This window comes from Bos taurus, chromosome 1, assembly GCF_002263795.3.
Source record: "Bos taurus isolate L1 Dominette 01449 registration number 42190680 breed Hereford chromosome 1, ARS-UCD2.0, whole genome shotgun sequence".
Classification (NCBI taxonomy): domain Eukaryota; kingdom Metazoa; phylum Chordata; class Mammalia; order Artiodactyla; family Bovidae; genus Bos; species Bos taurus.
This window is the reverse complement of record NC_037328.1, coordinates 157728478-157747596: the sequence shown is the minus strand read 5'-3', so window position 1 is coordinate 157747596 and position 19119 is coordinate 157728478. Positions and strand designations below refer to the sequence as shown.

The window sequence follows — 19119 nt, the reverse complement described above, 5'->3', positions numbered from 1 at the left end:
AAAAGGACACTGAGTTCAGCTCCCCCAGAACCACATTAGGGGGTTCCATCTCCTGAAAACACACGACACCAGCAGAAAGCCCCCTCCACACCAAGGCTGGATAGAACCGTCCCCACAGAGCTGGCTGGGAAGGGAAAAGAAGCCGTCAGATCAGGACTGAGCCCACAGGAGTGCCCCAGATGAGGAGGAGGAACAGGGGCTTGGAGGTCCTCCCTGGAGAGACCCATGCTCACCACACACTGGGCATTGCAGCCCTGGGATGACCCCAGGAGGTCGTAGACCCGCAGCTGCTGTGAACCCAGGGGGACCACAGGAGGCCTGGGAACCTGACTCCTCTCCTGAGACACGCACCCACTCCCGCTCCTGGAACAGGGTGAGGAGGCAGCTGGACATTGTCCAGGACTTGGCTAGTTTACTGAGCAGCCTGTGTGCTCCCCAGCCCACAGACACCCCCTCAGTGCCTCAGTTTACCCACCCCTCAGGGCAAGGGCCGGCCATGCTGGACAAAGTGGGAAGTGTGGAGTACAGAGCTGGCTCAGACAGGCAGGACGTGTGGACAGGCCAGGGTGGCCATTGGCTATCAGAGAGGGGCCTGAAGAGCAGTGTTCTGGAAATATCCTTCTCCATTTCCCTCACAGTAAAGTCCTTTAAAAGCCTACGTGACAAGGACCTCCTGTCCCACCGGCTCTCTGACTTGTCTTCAGCTCCTGTCTCCCCACCTCACTAAACTCCACCCACATCAGCCAACTTGCTGGCCCTTAAATATTCCATGAACACTTGTCCTTCCTGGAATAAGCGTTTTCTGTTCCAGAGAAATGCAGGAATCACTGTCTCTATCTTCAAGGCTCTTTTGTAGAAATGAAAAGTTGTGTGAGATGAAGGGTGTTGATGTCTCTGCCTAATAGACATACAGAAATGCAAGATGTTATGCAGAACTATCTCAACAGACACATACCCATTTCTAACAGCTAAATTCTCCTGATGCCATTCACAGACTCATTCTCCACGAGACCAAAAGCTCAAGGATTCATTTCACTTATTGACATTTATTGATGAAACAATGTCTTTCTAAAGAATATTCAATAAAGTTTTGCTGAATGATCAATGAACAAACTCAAAATATGTAAGAATTCATCAAAATGCTAAGCATGGGCAGACAATTAAGAAATTATATAAATGAGTAAAATGTGCTGCTTTACAGGAAGCAAAATACAACAACTGATTTTTTAAATCATTCTTTTAGCTTACCAAGTTACGTATGCTAAGTTTCAAAAGAAGTATACAACCTGTAGATTAACGTTTGTCTTTGTAAGTAAACAAATGCACATATTTGTCTAGGAAAATCACAAGGTAAATATACCAAAGGTAAGTATTTTTAAGTGGGTAAACACAACTGATCTTTGTTTTCTATCTGGTCCCTTCTATTTTCCAAATTTTTTATAATTTGGAGGTATTATTTTAATGATAAGAAACAAGAGTTCTTACTTGAAGTCTTTATTGTTTCATGAACTTTTTATTTTTTAAAAAGGAAAGGCAAGCTTTCAGAAGTTCAGACACTTCATTTAAGTACCTTCACCAAGTACAAAAGTCTTCACCATCCTAGATGCAAAATTCTTGAAGAATCTCAGTGAGAGTTAAGAGTCAATATTCTTCAGAGAATGGATACTCAGGGTGACCAACACCACTGAAAGATAAGGAGGAAGATTCATTTATTAAATCAGTCATGTTGTCATAGAGCATTACTCTATGATGTGGTCAGAATGGGCTAAAACTCTAAATCCACAAACACATCCCTCATTCTCCCCCGACAAGCACACATGCAGATGTCTGCTCCATGTGCACACGGCACCTGCACATCCACTCCCAACATCCACATGTGATATTCACTCCACGGTGACAGGTAGTTTGACTCATTACAATTTATATGAGACCACAAGATCAGGCAGTAACTGTAGCAATCATTTCAGATACAGGTGAAATTTCTACCCCTAGATGATGAAAAAGTGCACAGTAAACAAATTAGCTGCCCTTTTTCATACATCCATGGATAAGCAAATGAGCACTCTAAAAATGCAGAGTGCCTGGAACTTGTCATCTATTGAAGAGCTACCACAAGCACCTGAATAATCACACAGCTCAAAGTGGGATTTTTCCTTTCTTCATTAATAATGTATTAAAACATTTGTTACTCAGCAATTAGTATTACTGCTGTTTTCCTTTTTTCCATCTTTTTACTTTTCTTTCTGAATTTGTCCTTTTTCATTCATTAAAAAGTGCACTCCGAGCGATTCCAAGTGCCAGGAGCTGTGCTGTTGCCCCAAGCCCACAAAGATGAGTAAGTCTAGGCATTCACAGCCTAATGAAGAAGAACATAGAATTATACTTAAGAGCCCCTAAGTACAGAAAAATAACCTTCCACATCTTTTCTTTTATCATGGCTTTTCTCAGAAGCATGATACAGCTTTACAAGCAATAGGGAGAGTTTTGAGATACTTCATTGGAAACAAAATCTTCATTTTACCAATAATTTGTATTCCCTTCTCTCTAAACTCCCTTCCAACTTCTCTCCGTTTGATCAGTCATCTGTCTCTTCGGTCTTGACATCCTCCTGCAGTAATTAGGCAGCTGGAATCTCATGTTAGTGACTAAGTTAAAGTACAGGAGGTAGGGACTCCACAGTGGATGGATCACTGATGAACAAATACAACACAGGTGTGAGTCTTTACTCAAGAAAGCAGCAGACCCAGATGATCTTACCTGGGTGTGTCCTGCTAAGGACACAGTCACTCACTGGAGGGTCAGTTAAGCTCATGATCTACTGGTAATTCAGCTTTGTGAGATAACAAGGATGGGGATGTGGGAGTTATAACAGGGGGAAAAGGCCAATGAAGAGTTCAATTTTGAAAGAAATGGATGATGTTTTGGAGAAAAAATGCCCATTAGGGAGAATATCCACCAGACACTTAGGGGACACAGTGGAAGCAGGCCCCCTGTGACTTCATAGCACAGATGCACATTGGATTTCATGGGACCATCCTTCACAAAAAAATAAAACAATACATTTTGTAATTTTGTTAGGCATAATATGAATGCCTTCTTCCCAGGTGGCTCAGTGGTTACTGATCCACCTGCCAAGCAGGATACCTGGGTTCGATCTCTAGGGTCACAAGATCCATTGGAGAAGGAAATGACAATCCACTCCAGTGTTATTGCCCGGGAAATCCCCAAAACAGAGATGCCTATTAGGCTATAGCACATGGGATGGTAGAGTCATACAGGACTTAGAGATTAAACAAAAACAACAAAACATGAATGCAATGCATGATGGATTCATTATTATATAGTTATTATTAATATAATTATTTTCCCCTGATGTAAAAAGAATTAAAGATGAAACATGTTCACAAGTCCCTGAATGAATACTGGGCTGCAGACACTGTGCCCTCTGTTTCCTGAGTCTCTCAGCCCTGAGAGGAGGTGCACCAGGCACAGGGGTCAGGGGCACAAAGTAGTGAATTCACATGATGTGAACTTGGGATTTTATTGATGTGCTGTCCTGGGCTCCAATCACATTTTGGTTGGTCTGAGATGAAGCCCTTGAGGAAACCTCTGGTGTGAGGTCTTCAGGAAGCCCCTGGTTTACTCCTATGCTGGAAATCAGGACTGTCTTCCAAGAATTGAGCTTTAAAAAGCTTAGTTCACCTACTGAATTGCCTGCTACAGAAAATAACATATGTGTGAAACATCTGCAAGTCACTTACGGTAAAAATTCATAGTATCTTCTATTTCTGTTGAGGCCATCAATTGCTTTCATGTCTTCTGGACTCAGTTCAAAGTCAAACACCTGGAAGAAAGGAAAGAACCACGTTAACTCCCCCAAGAACTGGCGTCCCCTGGGGACTGGAGGACTTTCCTGCTGGATGGAAATAAGAAGAGGGGACAGGGAAGCCGTGTCTGTCTTCAGCTTCCAGGTGAACAAGCCTGGGAGCCTTTGCTGAGTTCTCACCTCTCCTTCCCACACCTTCTCCTTCTCTGTCCATCTCACAAATGTTACAGTGCATCAGTCCCTTATCTTTCTAAGTGAATCACTTGAAAAAAACAAACAAATTAAAATCTTCTTTTACCAAGCATGGTTGTTGAACACTCCTGACTCAATACTGAACCTGAGCTAATATTAGACTGATTAACTCTCCCCAACATGCCCTAAGGGTGACAGCATTCAGCTGAAGCAGTGTCAGAAGGAGGCTCCTCCATGAAAGCCTATTCAAGAATCTGATATCAAACATACTCATTACCTATAATTGAATCTAAAAAACTTTATGTATATGCCTTTGTGGAGAAAGTTATGAAAAGTGTTTTAGACATTAGAGAACACCTAAATAATTAAAAATTCATATCATAATTTTGAAACAGAAAGCTCAATTTTATCAAGAAATTCGTTTTCTCCAAAGTGATGTAGTGTTTCAGTGCAACATGAACCAATGACTTAAACACGTATTATTTTGTGGAATTCAGTAAAGTGACACTAAGTCTGAAATAAGAAATAGCTAGTCAAGACCAGTCAAGATAGCCTTAATGAAGAAGAATATACCACTCTGAGAAGCAAACTTATTTTATACTCTTCTAACACAGTACAGAAACCTGAATAGTTAAATATAAGGGAGAGGCCAGAAATGTATTTATGAACATTTGATATATGACAGAGTTGGCAGTGAAAATCTGTGGAAAATGTGGACACTTAGATTTCCATTTAAATAAAAAATATATATAGGTAATCATTTTATATCATATTAGAAAATCAGTTCCAGGTGTATTTCATACACAAAATTGAATGCAAACACAAAAACAATTTTTCAGGGGGCCATATAATTGACTCTTGACTTGGCCTGACCCATAACTTGCATTGGGTAGTGAAATTTGCCAGAAGAAATGGTGAGTTAGTTCTGAGTCTAGATATGAAGAGGATTTTTTCCTACTCCCTAGCTTGGGATCATAATTGGGAAATTAAAAGACACTTGCTCCTTGGAAAAGTGTGAAGAAAAGCTATGACAAACCTAGACAGCATATTAAAAAGCAGAGACATCACTTTTCTGACAAAGGTCCATCTAGTCAAAACTATGGTTTTTCCAATAGTCATGTATGGATGTGAGAGTTGGGCTATAAAGAAAGCTGAGGGCCGAAGAATTAATGCTTTTGAACTGTGGTGTTGGAAAAGACTCTTGAGAGTCCCTTGGACTGCAAGGAGATAAAACCAGTCAATCATAAAGGAAATCATTCCTGAAAATTCTTTGGAAGGAATGATGCAGAAGCTAAAACTCCAATACTTTGGCCACCTGATGCAAAGACCTGACTCACTGGAAAAGACCCTGATGCTGGGAAAGATTGAAGGCAGGAGGAGAACTGAACTAGCTGTCAGTTCAGAAACTGAACTGACGGACTGGCTTGGGATCATAAGGCTCTGCTAAGATATTTGTCACAGTCTCCAGTTCAGTTCAGTTCAGTCACTCAGTCATGTCCGACTCTTTGCGACCCCATGAATTGCAGCACGCCAGGCCTCCCTGTCCATCACCAACTCCCAGAGTTCACCCAAACTCATGTCTATCGAGTCGGTGATGCCATCCAGCCATCTCATCCTCCGTCGTCCCCTTCTCCTGCTGCCCTCAATCCCTCCCAACATCAGATTCTTTTCCAATAAGTCAACTCTTCACATGAGGTGGCCAATGTACTTGAGTTTCAGCTTTAGCATCATTCCTTCCAAAGAACACCCAGGGCTAATCTCCTTTAGCATGGACTGGTTGGATCTCCTTGCAGTTCAAGGGATTCTCGAGAGTCTTCTCCAACACCGCAGTTGACAGCAAAAGAGACACTGATGTATAGATCAGTTTTATGGACTCTGTGGGAGAAGGAGACGGTGGGGAGATTTGGGAGAATAGCAGTGAAACATGTATAATATCATGTATGAAACGAGTCACCAGTCCAGGTTTGATGCACGATACTGGATGCTTGGGGCTGGTACACTGGGACGACCCAGAGGGAGTGTATGGGGAAGGAGGAGGGAGGAGGGTTTAGAATGAGGAGCACAGGTATACCTGTGGTGGATTCATTTCGATATTTGGCAAAACTAATACAATATTGTAAAGTTTAAAAATAAAGTAAAATTTAAAAAATAATAAATTTATATTAAAAAAAAGAAAATGATATTTCTAGTTTAAATAAAGTCAAATATAATTTAAAAGCATCAATTCTTCAGTGCTCAGCTTTCTTCACATTCCAAGTCTCACATCTATACATGACCACTGGAAAAACCATAGCCTTGACTAGTCAGACCTTTTTTGGCAAAGTAATGTCTCTGCTTTTCAATATGCTATCTAGGTTGGTCATAACTTTTCTTCCAAGGAGTAAGCATCTTTTAATTTCATGGCTGCAGTCACCATCTGCAGTGATTTTGGAGCCCCCAAAAATAAAGTCTGACACTGTTTCCACTGTTTCTCCATCTATTTCCCATGAAGTGATGCGACCAGATGGCATGATCTTCGTTTTCTGAATGCTGAGCTTTAAGCCAACCTTTTCACTCTCCTTTTTCACTTTCATCAAGAGGCTTTTTAGTTCCTCTTCACTTTCTGCCATAAGGGTCGTGTCATCTGCATATCTGAGGTTATTGATATTTCTCCCAGCAATCTTGATTCCAGCTTGTGCTTCTTCCACTCCAGCGTTTCTCATGAGGTACTCTGCATAGAAGTTAAATAAGCAGGGTGACAATATACAGCCTTGACGTACTCCTTTTCCTATTTGGAACCAGTCTGTTGTTCCACGTCCAGTTCTAACTGTTGCTTCCTGACCTGCATACAAATTTCTCAAGAGGCAGGTCCTGTGGTCTGGTATTCCCATCTCTTTCAGAATTTTCCACTCCTTTTCTAGCCAAATATATATGAAAAAATATACAGAGAAGCATGCAGGCTCCTCACAGAAGAGTCACATCCACCTGGTAAAGCACTGAACTGCAAATGCACAAAAAAGCCAAGCCTAGAGGACAACAGCTTAGCTTCGTGCTGCCTAACACTGTAGATTGTCAAGCATTGTGGATTGTCAAATCACAGAATCAAGAGATGCAGAAGTGATCTCTGCATTAAATCCTAAAACTGGGGAGAGCTTCCTGTACAGCTATGCTAAGGGTACAGTAATGGTCTTCTACGCAGAAATCAAAACACAGACAGCTTAGCAATAATAGGCACAGTCTAGAACAGAAACTTTGCAACAGCAGAAACTCAAGGAGATTAAATGTGTGAAGTGAAACCTTACAGGATTCATGGAAATACAAAATAAATCCAAAATTACTAGAGCTAATCAATGAGTATAGTAAAGCTGAAGGATATAAAATTAACACAGAGAAATCCCTTGCATTCCTATACACTAAAAGTGAGAAAACAGAAAGAAATTAAGGAAACCATTACATTCACCACTGTGATGAAAAAAAAATAAAATACTTAGAAATAAATCTACCTAAAGAAACAAATTGCAGCCATGAAATTGAAAGACGCTTACTCCTTGGAAGGAAAGTTATGACCAACCTAGATAGCATATTCAAAAGCAGAGACATTACTTTGCCAACAAAGGTCTGTCTAGTCAAGGCTATGGTTTTTCCAGTAGTCATGTATGGATGTGAGAGTTGGACTGTGAAGAAAGCTGAGCGCCGAAGAATTGATGCTTTTGAACTGTGGTGTTGGAGAAGACTCTTGAGAGTCCCTTGGACTGCAAGGAGATCCAACCAGTCCATTCTGAAGGAGATCAGCCCTGGGATTTCTTTGGAGGGAATGATGCTAAAGCTGAAACTCCAGTACTTTGGCCACCTCATGCAAAGAGTTGACTCATTGGAAAAGACTCTGATGCTGGGAGGGATTGGGGGCAGGAGGAGAAGGGGACGACAGAGGATGAGATGGCTGGATAGCATCACCGACTCAATGGATGTGAGTTTGAGTGAACTCTGGGAGTTGGTGATGGACAGGTGATGGTCACAAAGAGTCGAACACGACTGAGTGACTGAACTGAACTGAACTGAAAGAAACAAAAGACCTATATATATAAGACTCTAAAACACTGATGAAATAAATCAAAGAAGACACAAATAGATGGAGAAATATACCATGTTCATAGATCGGAAGAATCAATATAGTGAAAATGAGTATACTACCCAAAGCAATCTATAGATTCAATGCAATGCCTATCAAGCTACCAATGGTATTCTTCACAGAGCTAGAACAAATAATTTCACAATTTGTATGGAAATATAAAAAACCTTCAATAGCCAAAGCAATCTTGAGAAAGAAGAATGGAACTGGAGGAATCAACCTGCCTGACTTCAGGCTCTACTACAAAGCTACAGTCATAACAATATGGTACTGGCACAAAGACAGAAATATAGATCAATGGAACAAAATAGAAAGCCCAGAGATAAATCCACACAACTATGGATACCTTATCTTTGACAAAGGAGGCAAGAATATACAATGGAGAAAAGATGATCTCTTTAACAAGTGGTGCTGGGAAAACTGGTCAACCACTTGTAAAAGAATGAAACTAGAACACTTTCTAACACCATACACAAAAGTATACTCAAAATGGATTAAAGATCTAAACGTAAGACTAGAAACTATAAAAATCCTAGCAGAAAACATAGGCAAACCCTCTCTGACATAAATCACAGCAGGATCCTCTATGACCCACCCCCCAGAGTAATGGAAATAAAAGCAAAAATAAACAAATGGGACCTAATTAAAATTAAAAGCTTTTGAACAATGATGGAAACTATAAGCAAGATGAAAAGACAGCCTTCAGAATGGGAGAAAATAATAGCAAATGAAGCAACTGACAAAGAATTAATCTCAAAAATATAACCAGCTCATGCAGCTCAATTCCAGAAAAATAAGCTACCCAATCAAAAAATGGGCCAAAGAACTAAACAGACATTTCTCCAAAGACAGACAGATGGCTAACAAACACATGGAATGATGCTCTACATCACTCATTATCAGAGAAATGCAAATCAAAACCACAATGAGGTACCATTTCATGCCAGTCAGAATGGCTGCTATCAAAAAGTCTACAAACAACAAATGCTGGAGAGGATGTGGAGAAAAGGGAATCCTCATACACTGTTGGTGGGAATGCAAACTAGTACAGCCACTATGGATAACAGTGTGGAGATTCTTTAAAAAAAAAAAAAAAACAGAAATACAACTGCCATAAGACCCAGCAATCCCACTGCTGGGCATACACATCGAGGAAATCAGGATTGAAATAGACATGTGTATCCCAATGTTCACTGCAGCACTGTTTACAATAGCTAGGACATAGAAGCAACCTAGATGTCTATCGGCAGACGAATGGATAAGAAAGCTGTGGTACATATACACAATGGAATATTACTCAGCCATTAAAAAGAATGCATTTGAATCATTTCTAATGAGCTGGATGAAACTGGAGCCTATTATACAGATTGAAGTAAACCAGAAAGAAAAATACCAATACAGTATACTAATGCATATATGTGGAATTTAGAAAGATGGTAATGATGACTGTATATGTGAGACAGCAAAAGTGACACAGATGTAAAGAACAGTCTTTTGGACTCTGTGGGAGAATGCAAGGGTGGGATGATTTGAGAGAATAGCATTGAAACATGTATATTATCATATGTGAAACAGATCGCCAGTCCAGGTTCAATGCATGAGACAGGGTGCTCGGGGCTGGTGCACGGGGGTGACCCTGAGGGATGGGATGAGGAGAGAGGTGGGAGGTGGGTTCAGGATGGGGAACACATGTACACCCATGGCTGATTCATGTCAGTGTATGGCAGAAACCACTACAATATTGTAAAATAATTAGCCTCCAATTAAAATAAATTAATTAATTTAATTTAAAAAGGAGGTTAAAGATCACTGCCATAAATGTGTGCCCCCTAATTCACATCTTGATGGTGTTAGAAAATGAGTTTTTGAGAGGTGATTAGGACATGATTGTGGAGCCCTCATGAATGAGATTTTTTAAATATCATATAATATAAGAGACTTGGGACAGCTCTGCGGCCCCCTCCACCATGTTAAGGTACAAGGAGAAGCCTGTGACCTGGAGGAGGGCCCTTACTTGACCACACGGGCACCCTGACCTCAGACCTCCAGCTTCAGAACTGTGAGAAACAAATTTCACTTTTTTCTCAGTCACTCAGGCTGTAGTATTTTGTCAAAACACACAAAACAGTCTAAAAAAAATCACATAATGCAATTTCATCAGTTGAGAACAAAGACAAACAGATATCATTTGTACAACGTGACAGAATAAATTGAAGACATAGCACTAGAGTTAAAAATCTCTGCTTTCTGTCCAACCGTAACCCTCTGCAGCCATGCCAACTCTCCTGTTGTCACATCAGTTGGAGCAAACCACCAGGAATACACACAAAGCTTTCATGCACGGGAAAGAGCAGGTAACTCATTTTGACTCAAGGAAAGTCCTGAGAGATGGACACAGAATGACCCTTGTGAAGGATATTCCCTAGGAGCCCTCTGCCCACAGTCTCACTCATCATCACCTGTATGTTCTCTTTGACCCGCTTCTTGTTGAAACTCTTGGTCAGAACCACAACCCCACGTTGTATCTGGTAGCGAAGGGCAACTAGAGCTGGGGTCTGCTTGTGCTTTTGGGCAATGGCAGAGAGAACTGGGTCCTCCAAGAGAATGGGGTGGTTCAGGTTCACCCTGGAAGGAAATTCAGAAATGATGAGGATGAGACTCATTTGTCTTAGGTTCTCAAACAGACCAAGAAGGTCCACGGTAGACAGGGCTTCTCAAAGTGTGGTTCATGGACCAACAGCATCAGCATCACTTGGGATCTTGTAAGAAATACAAATTCCATGGTTTAGCTGAAGACAAACTGAATCAGGACCTCAACTGTGTAACCTCCCATTCTGTGTTTACAGAGCTCTGCAGGTGATTCAGATGCATTATTGAGTTGAGACCAGGACTGCCAAACTCATGGATTGTTCTTTAAATCTGAGAGGTTGTTTTTCTTCTATTATCAAGAGCATGAATAGAGAAACAGAAGGAAAAAAAACAGGGATCATTTTTAAATTTCACTTTTCTAAGGTACTAATTGAGAGGTCTCAAAATAAGAGACATTTATTTAATCATTATTCTATAGATGTTTACAAAAATGGTTCATCGAAATTTTTTCTAACATGATTGATCTATGAGTTACATATTATTATCCTAATTTTAGACATAAGGTAAGGGCTTTGGAACATCTATTTTTAGAAATGTGTTCCGTGGTTAATAAATAAGTAAATCATGACATAATGCTGTGTCTCTGATCTCAACTGGGGGACTATATGCAGATTTTAATGCAGACATTTATTACTGATGAGTTGACAAGCTAATACAATGTGGGAAAACAGCCTGGGTGATGGGATGATAAAAGAGAAGAATTCATTTCATCCCTCCCCGCTCTCCCCCCTGCCTATGAGAGCTATCTGAGCACCGTATAATGTAAACTATTTCATCAAAAATTGAATTTCAGGGAAAATTCCAGTTGTCTTCAATAGGATTCAGTACCATTCTTTTACTCGTTGGGATCCCAGAGCACCAAAGGCAACAAGAACGATATCGTGTGACTTGCAGAAATCCAACAGTTTGCTCTGATTGAGATAAGGGTGACATTCCACCTGTAGAATGCCCAAAGAGAACAGTATCAGATTATATGCAAAGGTAATATTAACAGGAGAGAGAAAGATTAAAAGGTTAAAAAAATGCTGAGGGAAAAACTGTAACATTAACTGGAAACTTGAAATATCAACAGCAAGAGTGAAATAGAGAAAAGTGTGTTTATATAGTTAATTTTATGATGGAAATGGATGGGAGAACAAGTCCAAAATTGAGTAATCAAAATATGGGCTCTACATCTGAGTAAAAGTTTCAGAATAAATATTTTATCTACTGTTAGTATTACCATGAACCTTTAATTTCGCCCTCTAACCTAGATGGTTTTCATCATCCCCAGCACGTTTTTTTGTACTGTGCTCCCTGTTGAAGGCCCATAAAGGATGAGACCACCAAGACTAAGGATTTAGCCATCAAAACTCCACACAAATTCTTAAGCCAGTCTTACATGATTTTTTCTTTTTTATTCACTTCCCATTCCATCTTTTCATGGTTTTCCTTCCTATACACAGTTTGCTACAAGCAGTTTCCCATCTAGTTTCTGGTCATGCTTTCATCTCAGAAAAATGCCTCTGGCCTCTACCCATAATTTACCTGGAAGCTTTCCCCACCTTTTCCACCCAAATTTATCAGACAGAGATACCATTATGGATTCTATTCACACCATCCGGACAGAGGCTCTGTACTCTAGAATCTTCTGTCCACAAAGGTCAGATGAATAGGAGGAGAGGAAAGACAGACATCTGGCTCCAGTGCAAGAAGGAGGTTGTGAAGAGCAGGACGGAGAGGAGCTGAGCTGCTCACCTGGTTGCAGACGGGCTTGTACTTGAGCCCCGGCTTGTTCAGGATCTTCTCCAGCTGCTTGTGGTTGAAGTTGGACACCCCGATGGACTTGGTCAGCCCTGCATCCTTACACTTCTCCAGGGCCTGGAAAGGAGGGGTGGTGAACAATTACATGGAATGATAGAGCAAGAATAAATGCTGAGAAACATCGGTAATCACCGTCATCCATCAAGAATTAGCATTGATTTTCAAGAAGAAAAAAGTGGAAAAAGTCATGACACAGGAAGAATTACTGTCTCCTCCCTAGAAAAACCCTAGAGAAGACATCACATGGAAGGAAAGAGACACCTGTCTGCACTCTCCCATATTCTCCCTCTTCGTTCCTCTCTGTGAACATTTCAGCAATGGTTTCCTCCCCACAACCTCAACATCACAACCCTTAGATTCATGAACTGCTGAGTCTGATGGGCCACAGCTCATTCTCACAGGTGGAAGAAATGAAGGAGGTTCCCCCTCTTCTGGCTCCTCTCCTGGTTCTCTCCTCCCTGGACTCACCTCCCATGTAAGACAGAGATCCACCGAGTCAAATATCAGTTTTCCATTTTCATCTTTTGGAAATAATTCCTCCCCTGGCTGGAACAGAAGCAGGCATTTTAGAGATGTCACAAAATAATTTCCCAACCTTTATCCAGGGTGACAGGCATCAGGAATTAAACATCCATGAGACAGATTTAAAGTTTCTAGATACTAATATCTGCAAAGTGACTTGTTTGTGGAGTTGTGAACAGTGTCTTTAGGATGGAGGCTTATTCTAATCTCTTATACTTAATATATGTTGCAATAAATACAATTTTTCTAGGTCCTAAAAGTGACTCACAGTGATTTCTGTGAATTTTGTCTGTTCCTTGTACTTGTCTATTTTGAAATGTCTCTCTTGAGCTAGAACTGGTAGTAAGTTATATGGACTTTATTTCCAGCATAAATGTTGCAATCACTTTCTTTTCTCTCTGAGGATCAGATGCCATAGGGCAGGCATATGAACCAGCAAGGCTCAAGTTAGGTGGATATGGAATGTGGAAGATCCAGACAAGCTCTCAAATTCGTGACCATGAGCCTTGAACTGCTCCAAGGCCATATTTGCTACCAATGGAAAATGTTCAGTAAACATAAATAATACCATGAGTAAAGCCATGATAAGGGATAGAAATTAAGAGACATTTTTGAAGAGTACTGCAACTCTTAAAATCTGTCTGTGACTGGGACTTGCCATCCACATAATCCACTAAGCGATTTTGCAACAGATGACTTGAGTTGATTTCTATAACTTGAAATCAAGAATTCTAAGTAAACCGTTCTTATCGGCTAACTGCAATTTACAAACATCATCCTGAAGACAGGCAAGAGTGTAGGCAAGGTCTTCCAAGTCCCTATAAAGGCATGAGGTTTAGACACACCCAGAGGGAGCACCACCAAATCTGCTCAACTTAAAAGGATGAAAGACAAGATAAAGTCATCATGTTCAATGTAAGGCAGTGTCATGCTCACCACAGATGCACCAAACTCTTGGTTCATGAAATCCCCAGAGACTCAAGAGTCATAACCAGGACTGTGTGCATAACTGGCTTATTTCTCAAGCTTTTCAGGTAGAAAAACTCAGATTATTTAATACCTTTCCCTGGGAGTCTTGTAAGAGATTCCAAGAAACTCAGTAAAAAGATGATTACAAATGATTATTTGGGGGATTCTACTCTAGTGTAATCATCCCTTCAACCTACTAAGAAAAATCTTTATCCAACCATCCAAGAAAGTTGATGCACATTCTAACACAAGATACAAAATGATGTGATCACAGAAAGTTCTAACCTTCAGAGCCACTGGAATATGAATAATATAGAGATCAACATAGTCCAGTTGAAGATTTTTCAGTGATTTTTCCAAGGCTGGTCGGACCAACTCTGGTCGAAGGGAAGTTAACCAAAGCTGCAGAGGTTAAAGAATGGAAGTTGTATTAATAACACTTTAGGTAACTTTTTTTCCTTACCACTTGGCTTGTGGGATATTACTACCTTGACCAAGGATACATCTGGGCTCATGGCATTAAAGCACCAACTCTTAACCACTGAACCATGAGGGAACCCTAATACTTCAGGAATGTATGTAAGAATAGTTCACCAATCATTCACTGAACAATGATCCTATTATATAATTGTCACCTGGGCAAAATCACTTGGACACATGTGCACACACTCAACACACAGCACCTTTGAGGTGTAGAATATGTCTTCTCTCTTCACAGTGCCATCTGCAATCTTGCTTCGAATGGCCTGACCAACTTGCTCTTCATTTTGGTACACATGAGCACAGTCAACATGGCGGAACCCAACCTCTATAGCAAATTTGGTGATTTCCAGAGCTTCTCTCTTAGCAGCCTACATAAGCAACAAGGTAGAAGTTGAGTATCTACATGATCAAGAGATTGCTAAGGCGCAAGATTGATCTTCCTGAGAATCAGCATTTCTTTGTGTTTTTGGTTCATTCTGCAAGTGTTGTGATAAACTCATGACAGTTTCTCTGAATGTTCCTGGCCAGAGATTAAATGGGCACCAAGGAACCCTTCAATCCCAGATGGCCCATGGTTGATCACAGGCCTCAGAGGACCCCAAGACAACCTCCAGGTTCAGTGATTTGCTGGAAGATCTAAAGGACTCAGCATAAAGTTGTAGTTATGGATAAGATTTATACTGTGAGATGTTTGAGGCAAAATCAACAAAGGTGTAAAATGCCTGGTAAAAGCATCAAGAATCATGTGAAAGCTTCTAAGACTTCTGTCTCCCAGTGAAGCCACACAGAATACAAATAAAAAGCATGTATATTGAATAAAGTGATATTTTCATATAAGTATATATTGCTAATGGAGAAGGCAATGGCACCCCACTCCAGTACTTTTGCCTGGAAAATCCCATGGACCGAGGAGCCTGGTAGGCTGCAGTCCATGGGGTCACTAGAGTCGGACACAACTGAGCAACTTCACTTTCACTTTTCACTTTCATGCATTGGAGAAGGAAATGGCAACCCACTCCAGTATTCTTGCCTGGAGAATCCCAGGGATGGGGAAGCCTGGTGGGCTGCTGTCTATGGGGTCGCACAGAGTCAGACACGACTAAAGCGACTTAGCAGCAGCAGCAGCATACATTGCTAATGATTACCACAATCAACCTAGGCAACAGATCCATCACCTCACATACTTAAATTTAGGGCATGTTTGTAAGAAAATTTAAGTTCTAGTCTCTACAAAATCTCAAAATATAGTCCATTATCTTTAACTATAATCACCATGCTATACATCAGGTGTTCAGACTTTATTCATCTTAGGACTGAAAGTTTGTACCCTTGACCAACATCTTTTCATTTTTCCTAGACTTATCACCACCTTCTGGTCACCATTCTCTACTCTTTCTTCTATGAGTTCCACTTTTTTATATTTTACCTATAAGATCATACAGTAATTGTCTTTCTGTTTATGGCTTATTACACTTAGCTTAAAGTTAGTTCATCTGTGTGGTTGTAAATGACAGGATTAATTTCATTTTTAATATTGAATAATATTCTATTTCTTTTTATGTGATTCAGACTCATTCCTGTTTCAAGGAGGGAGATAGTTGGTGTAGCTTCTCTCTGTTAGGGCTAGTCCTGGATTATCTTAAATGCTCGGGTATTTGTGTATACCAAGGAATGAACCCACTGAGCTTCAGTAACAGCCTGGACACTTCCCTCCCCTCACCCCAATTTGTACTACAAAGTACTGTCTTCTGTTTCCAAAATGTGTCTAACTATTTCCATCGGTTTTATAGATGAAAAACATGAGGCTCAAAGTTTAAGGACCAGTCCATTGTCACAACTACATACTATAAACACAAGATAGATAGCAGATTTTCTGGTTTACAGCATAGAGACTTGTCTACCAGCTCCTCTTTTATACCCCAGTGTTGAAAACAATACTTAAATAAAAACATATTACAAAACACACAGATACATTACAAAACCTGGCCTGTAAGATTGCATCTCATCACCTCAAATGATACTATAGTTGCCATCAGAAGAAGTTTCCAAGCAGAAACAGAAGCACAGGGCAAAACACAGCTGGAGTGTTCCTGCCCTGGCACCTACCAGGCACCCCACAGTAGAAAAACAATTTTCTCCCATTATTTTTCAGTCACTTCATCTTCAGGACCTTCCACCTAAAAACTTCTCTGTGTCATATCTTTTTGGAAGGAGGAAATAGTTCTTGAACTAATAAAATCTACAGAGAAACCCCACCATTGCAATCATCCTTAAAGCAAAGCAGCTGACAGTAAGTATTCTCCACAGCCAAGTCTCACCTCTTCTGCCAATCTGGGAAAGAGATGGAAACTGGAAGGAAAGCCAGAGTAATCTGCAGGTGAGCACAGCCTCAGACCCTGATGCAGAGTGGAGACTGGATGCTATCTCCCCTTTCACAGGGTATGTTCTAACCTGGCTAGTGGAACCACATGACCCCCCCAGAGTCACACAGGAACTTAGTGCTTGACAACCCAAGTCCCTTCTGCTCATGTCACATCCACTACTATTTATATCTCAACCCCAAACCATTACTGTTACCTCTGGAGGTGCATAGGTTCCAAATCCAAGGACAGGAATGAAGTGGCCATCATTAAGCTTCACCTTCTGGCTTTTGGAATCCATTGCCTGTTGTTCCTCTGAGTAAGCAGATTGATTTTTTCTTCTGCCTTCAGAGGTTATAAATAACAAGAAGGTAACACTCCAGCTGCACTGTCCAATGTTAGCAGATGCATTGTAGAAGTGTGATTATCTAATGCCCATGGAGTCAGAGAGTTAACTTGTTTGATTTTTTTTATCAGTATAACCTAAAGTATTGTATAAATTGAGATCAGCTGAGTGATTAATGACCATTAGTTAAACTAGAAATTTCCACACACCAATCTTTTTTTATTTCCTATTATAGGCCCAATCTCAATCAAACATAAACTGAAACAACTATCTTACAGTACAAACAGCACACATACACACACCACAAAATATAAAAGTGATAACAGCATTTTTGAAAATGTTATACCTTAATAAAGAATCAAAACTTCAAATGAAAGTAAATTTTCCTTTTAACATTTCCCACCAGCAAACTTATTTTGCTTTACAGACTTGACAGTGGTGAAATCCTGAACAGGATACCTCAACCAGACATTTTGGAAAAGTATTTATCAGAGGTTAATTATTAATAGCTTTAGGATACCATGTGCAGTGTGCAAAGAGACTCTGAGTGTTTCTATGTTGTACTTAGTTATGTAACCTTTAGAGTACACTTGCTTTCCAGGTGGCCCTAGTGGTAAAGAACCTTCCTGCCAAAGAAGGAGATGTACAGTTTCTATCACTGGGTTCAATCCCTGGGTTGGGAAGATCCCCTGAAGGAGGGCATGGCAACCCACTCCAATATTCTTGCCTGGGGAATCCCATGAACAGAGGAGTCTGGTGGGCTGCAGTCCATGGGGTTGCAAAGAGTCAGATGGGACTAAAACAGCTCAGCACACACCCAGAGTACTTTCATAATGTAACTGATACATACTTTACATAATTTACTAACTTGTTGAACATTATTCATAAGAGAAAACCCAATAAACTACATGTGTGTTAGTCGCTCAGTCATGTCCAACTCTTTGCGACCCCATGGGGTGTAGCCCACCAGGCTCCTCCAGCCATGGGATTTTCCAGGTAAAAATTCTGGAGTAGTTTGCTATTTCCTTCGCCAGGGGATCTTCCTGACCCAGGGATCGAACCCGAGTCTCCTGCATAAGGTACATAAATTATAACACATTTGGAAAGAGTAAGGGAAATTGTGATGCACTGATATATGGGGGTGTGGTGAAGTTAAACAAAATTTAACATATATAGTGATGTCAGCAAAATGGTGAAGTTGCAAAATGGTGAATTCTCCCTTGGAAAGGCAAGAAATGAAAGAGAAAGCAGCTGCAAAACCTCCTAAGATCTCTGGAAAACACTCAAAGATCTACAGCAACAAAGTGAACACACAATTAGGAAAAATCAAGAACAGAATGGTAGGAAATTTCCTCGTGTATTACTCACCTGCACCCTCCTCCTGCCTGGGACAGTGCAATCTTGATCAGCCCCCAGTTGCTTCCCTGAATCCAGAGTGATCAAAGAAAACCAACTGTGCAATGTTCCAACCAACTTGGGGGCTTTCTGGGGACTGGTGCCTGTTTCAGTTAACTCTAAGCTTAAACTGAAGAGCAGCTGGAATGGCTATTGCAGCTGCAGGGGAACTATATATACACACACAGAACCAAGGACAAAGGAATAAGGGTGAAGCCATAGACTGGACCATGTATTGATAAAACCCTGAGTAGAACTGGGGTGTGGATTTGGAAGCCATAGGGCATTCAAAAACAGTCATAAATTCACTGGACTCAGAAAGCCACCCATGGGCCAGGCAAGATGCTGACTCAGAAATGAACTGAGTCACCCTTAGCTTTCCTGTTGGGATGAAACAAAGACAAGGAGAATGCCAGGCAAACTAGTGAAAGCCAGCAGGACAAGGAACAAGATCTATCAAGAGTGA

At 40.7% G+C, this 19119-nt stretch overlaps 1 protein-coding gene across 5 annotated transcripts; it reads right to left on the bottom strand.

Annotated features, from left to right (window-relative positions):
• Positions 1-1478: 1478 nt before the first annotated feature.
• LOC538060 (aldo-keto reductase family 1, member C1 (dihydrodiol dehydrogenase 1; 20-alpha (3-alpha)-hydroxysteroid dehydrogenase)-like) lies at positions 1479-18854 on the bottom strand. 5 transcript variants are annotated; one of them, XM_024990714.1, is made up of 10 exons: positions 18627-18854; positions 17130-17257; positions 14753-14920; positions 14355-14471; positions 13047-13124; positions 12513-12635; positions 11604-11713; positions 10586-10751; positions 3762-3844; positions 1479-1684 (listed from the first exon to the last, which is right to left on the bottom strand). In XM_024990714.1, exons 2-10 carry the CDS (start codon positions 17211-17213, stop codon positions 1642-1644), a joined length of 972 nt encoding a protein of 323 aa, XP_024846482.1. In that variant the 5' UTR covers positions 17214-17257; positions 18627-18854; the 3' UTR covers positions 1479-1641. The 5 variants fall into 5 exon arrangements, with proteins under 5 accessions (XP_024846482.1, XP_024846487.1, XP_024846484.1 ...); XM_024990719.2 differs by having other exon boundaries at positions 17130-17395; positions 18627-18816; XM_024990716.2 differs by having other exon boundaries at positions 17130-17253; positions 18627-18816.
• Between the last annotated feature and the right edge of the window lie 265 nt (positions 18855-19119).

Excerpts from the sequence above, each read along its gene's own strand:
- LOC538060 (XM_024990714.1), bottom strand. The coding sequence starts at position 17,213 with ATGGATTCCAAAAGCCAGAAGGTGAAGCTTAATGATGGCCACTTCATT. Across the intron at positions 12,636-13,046 it reads ATCTCTGTCTTACATGGGAG|GCCCTGGAGAAGTGTAAGGA; the intron begins GTGAGTCCAGGG and ends CCTCCTTTCCAG. Across the intron at positions 10,752-11,603 it reads TCCCAACGAGTAAAAGAATG|GGTGAACCTGAACCACCCCA; the intron begins GTACTGAATCCT and ends ATTTCCTTCCAG.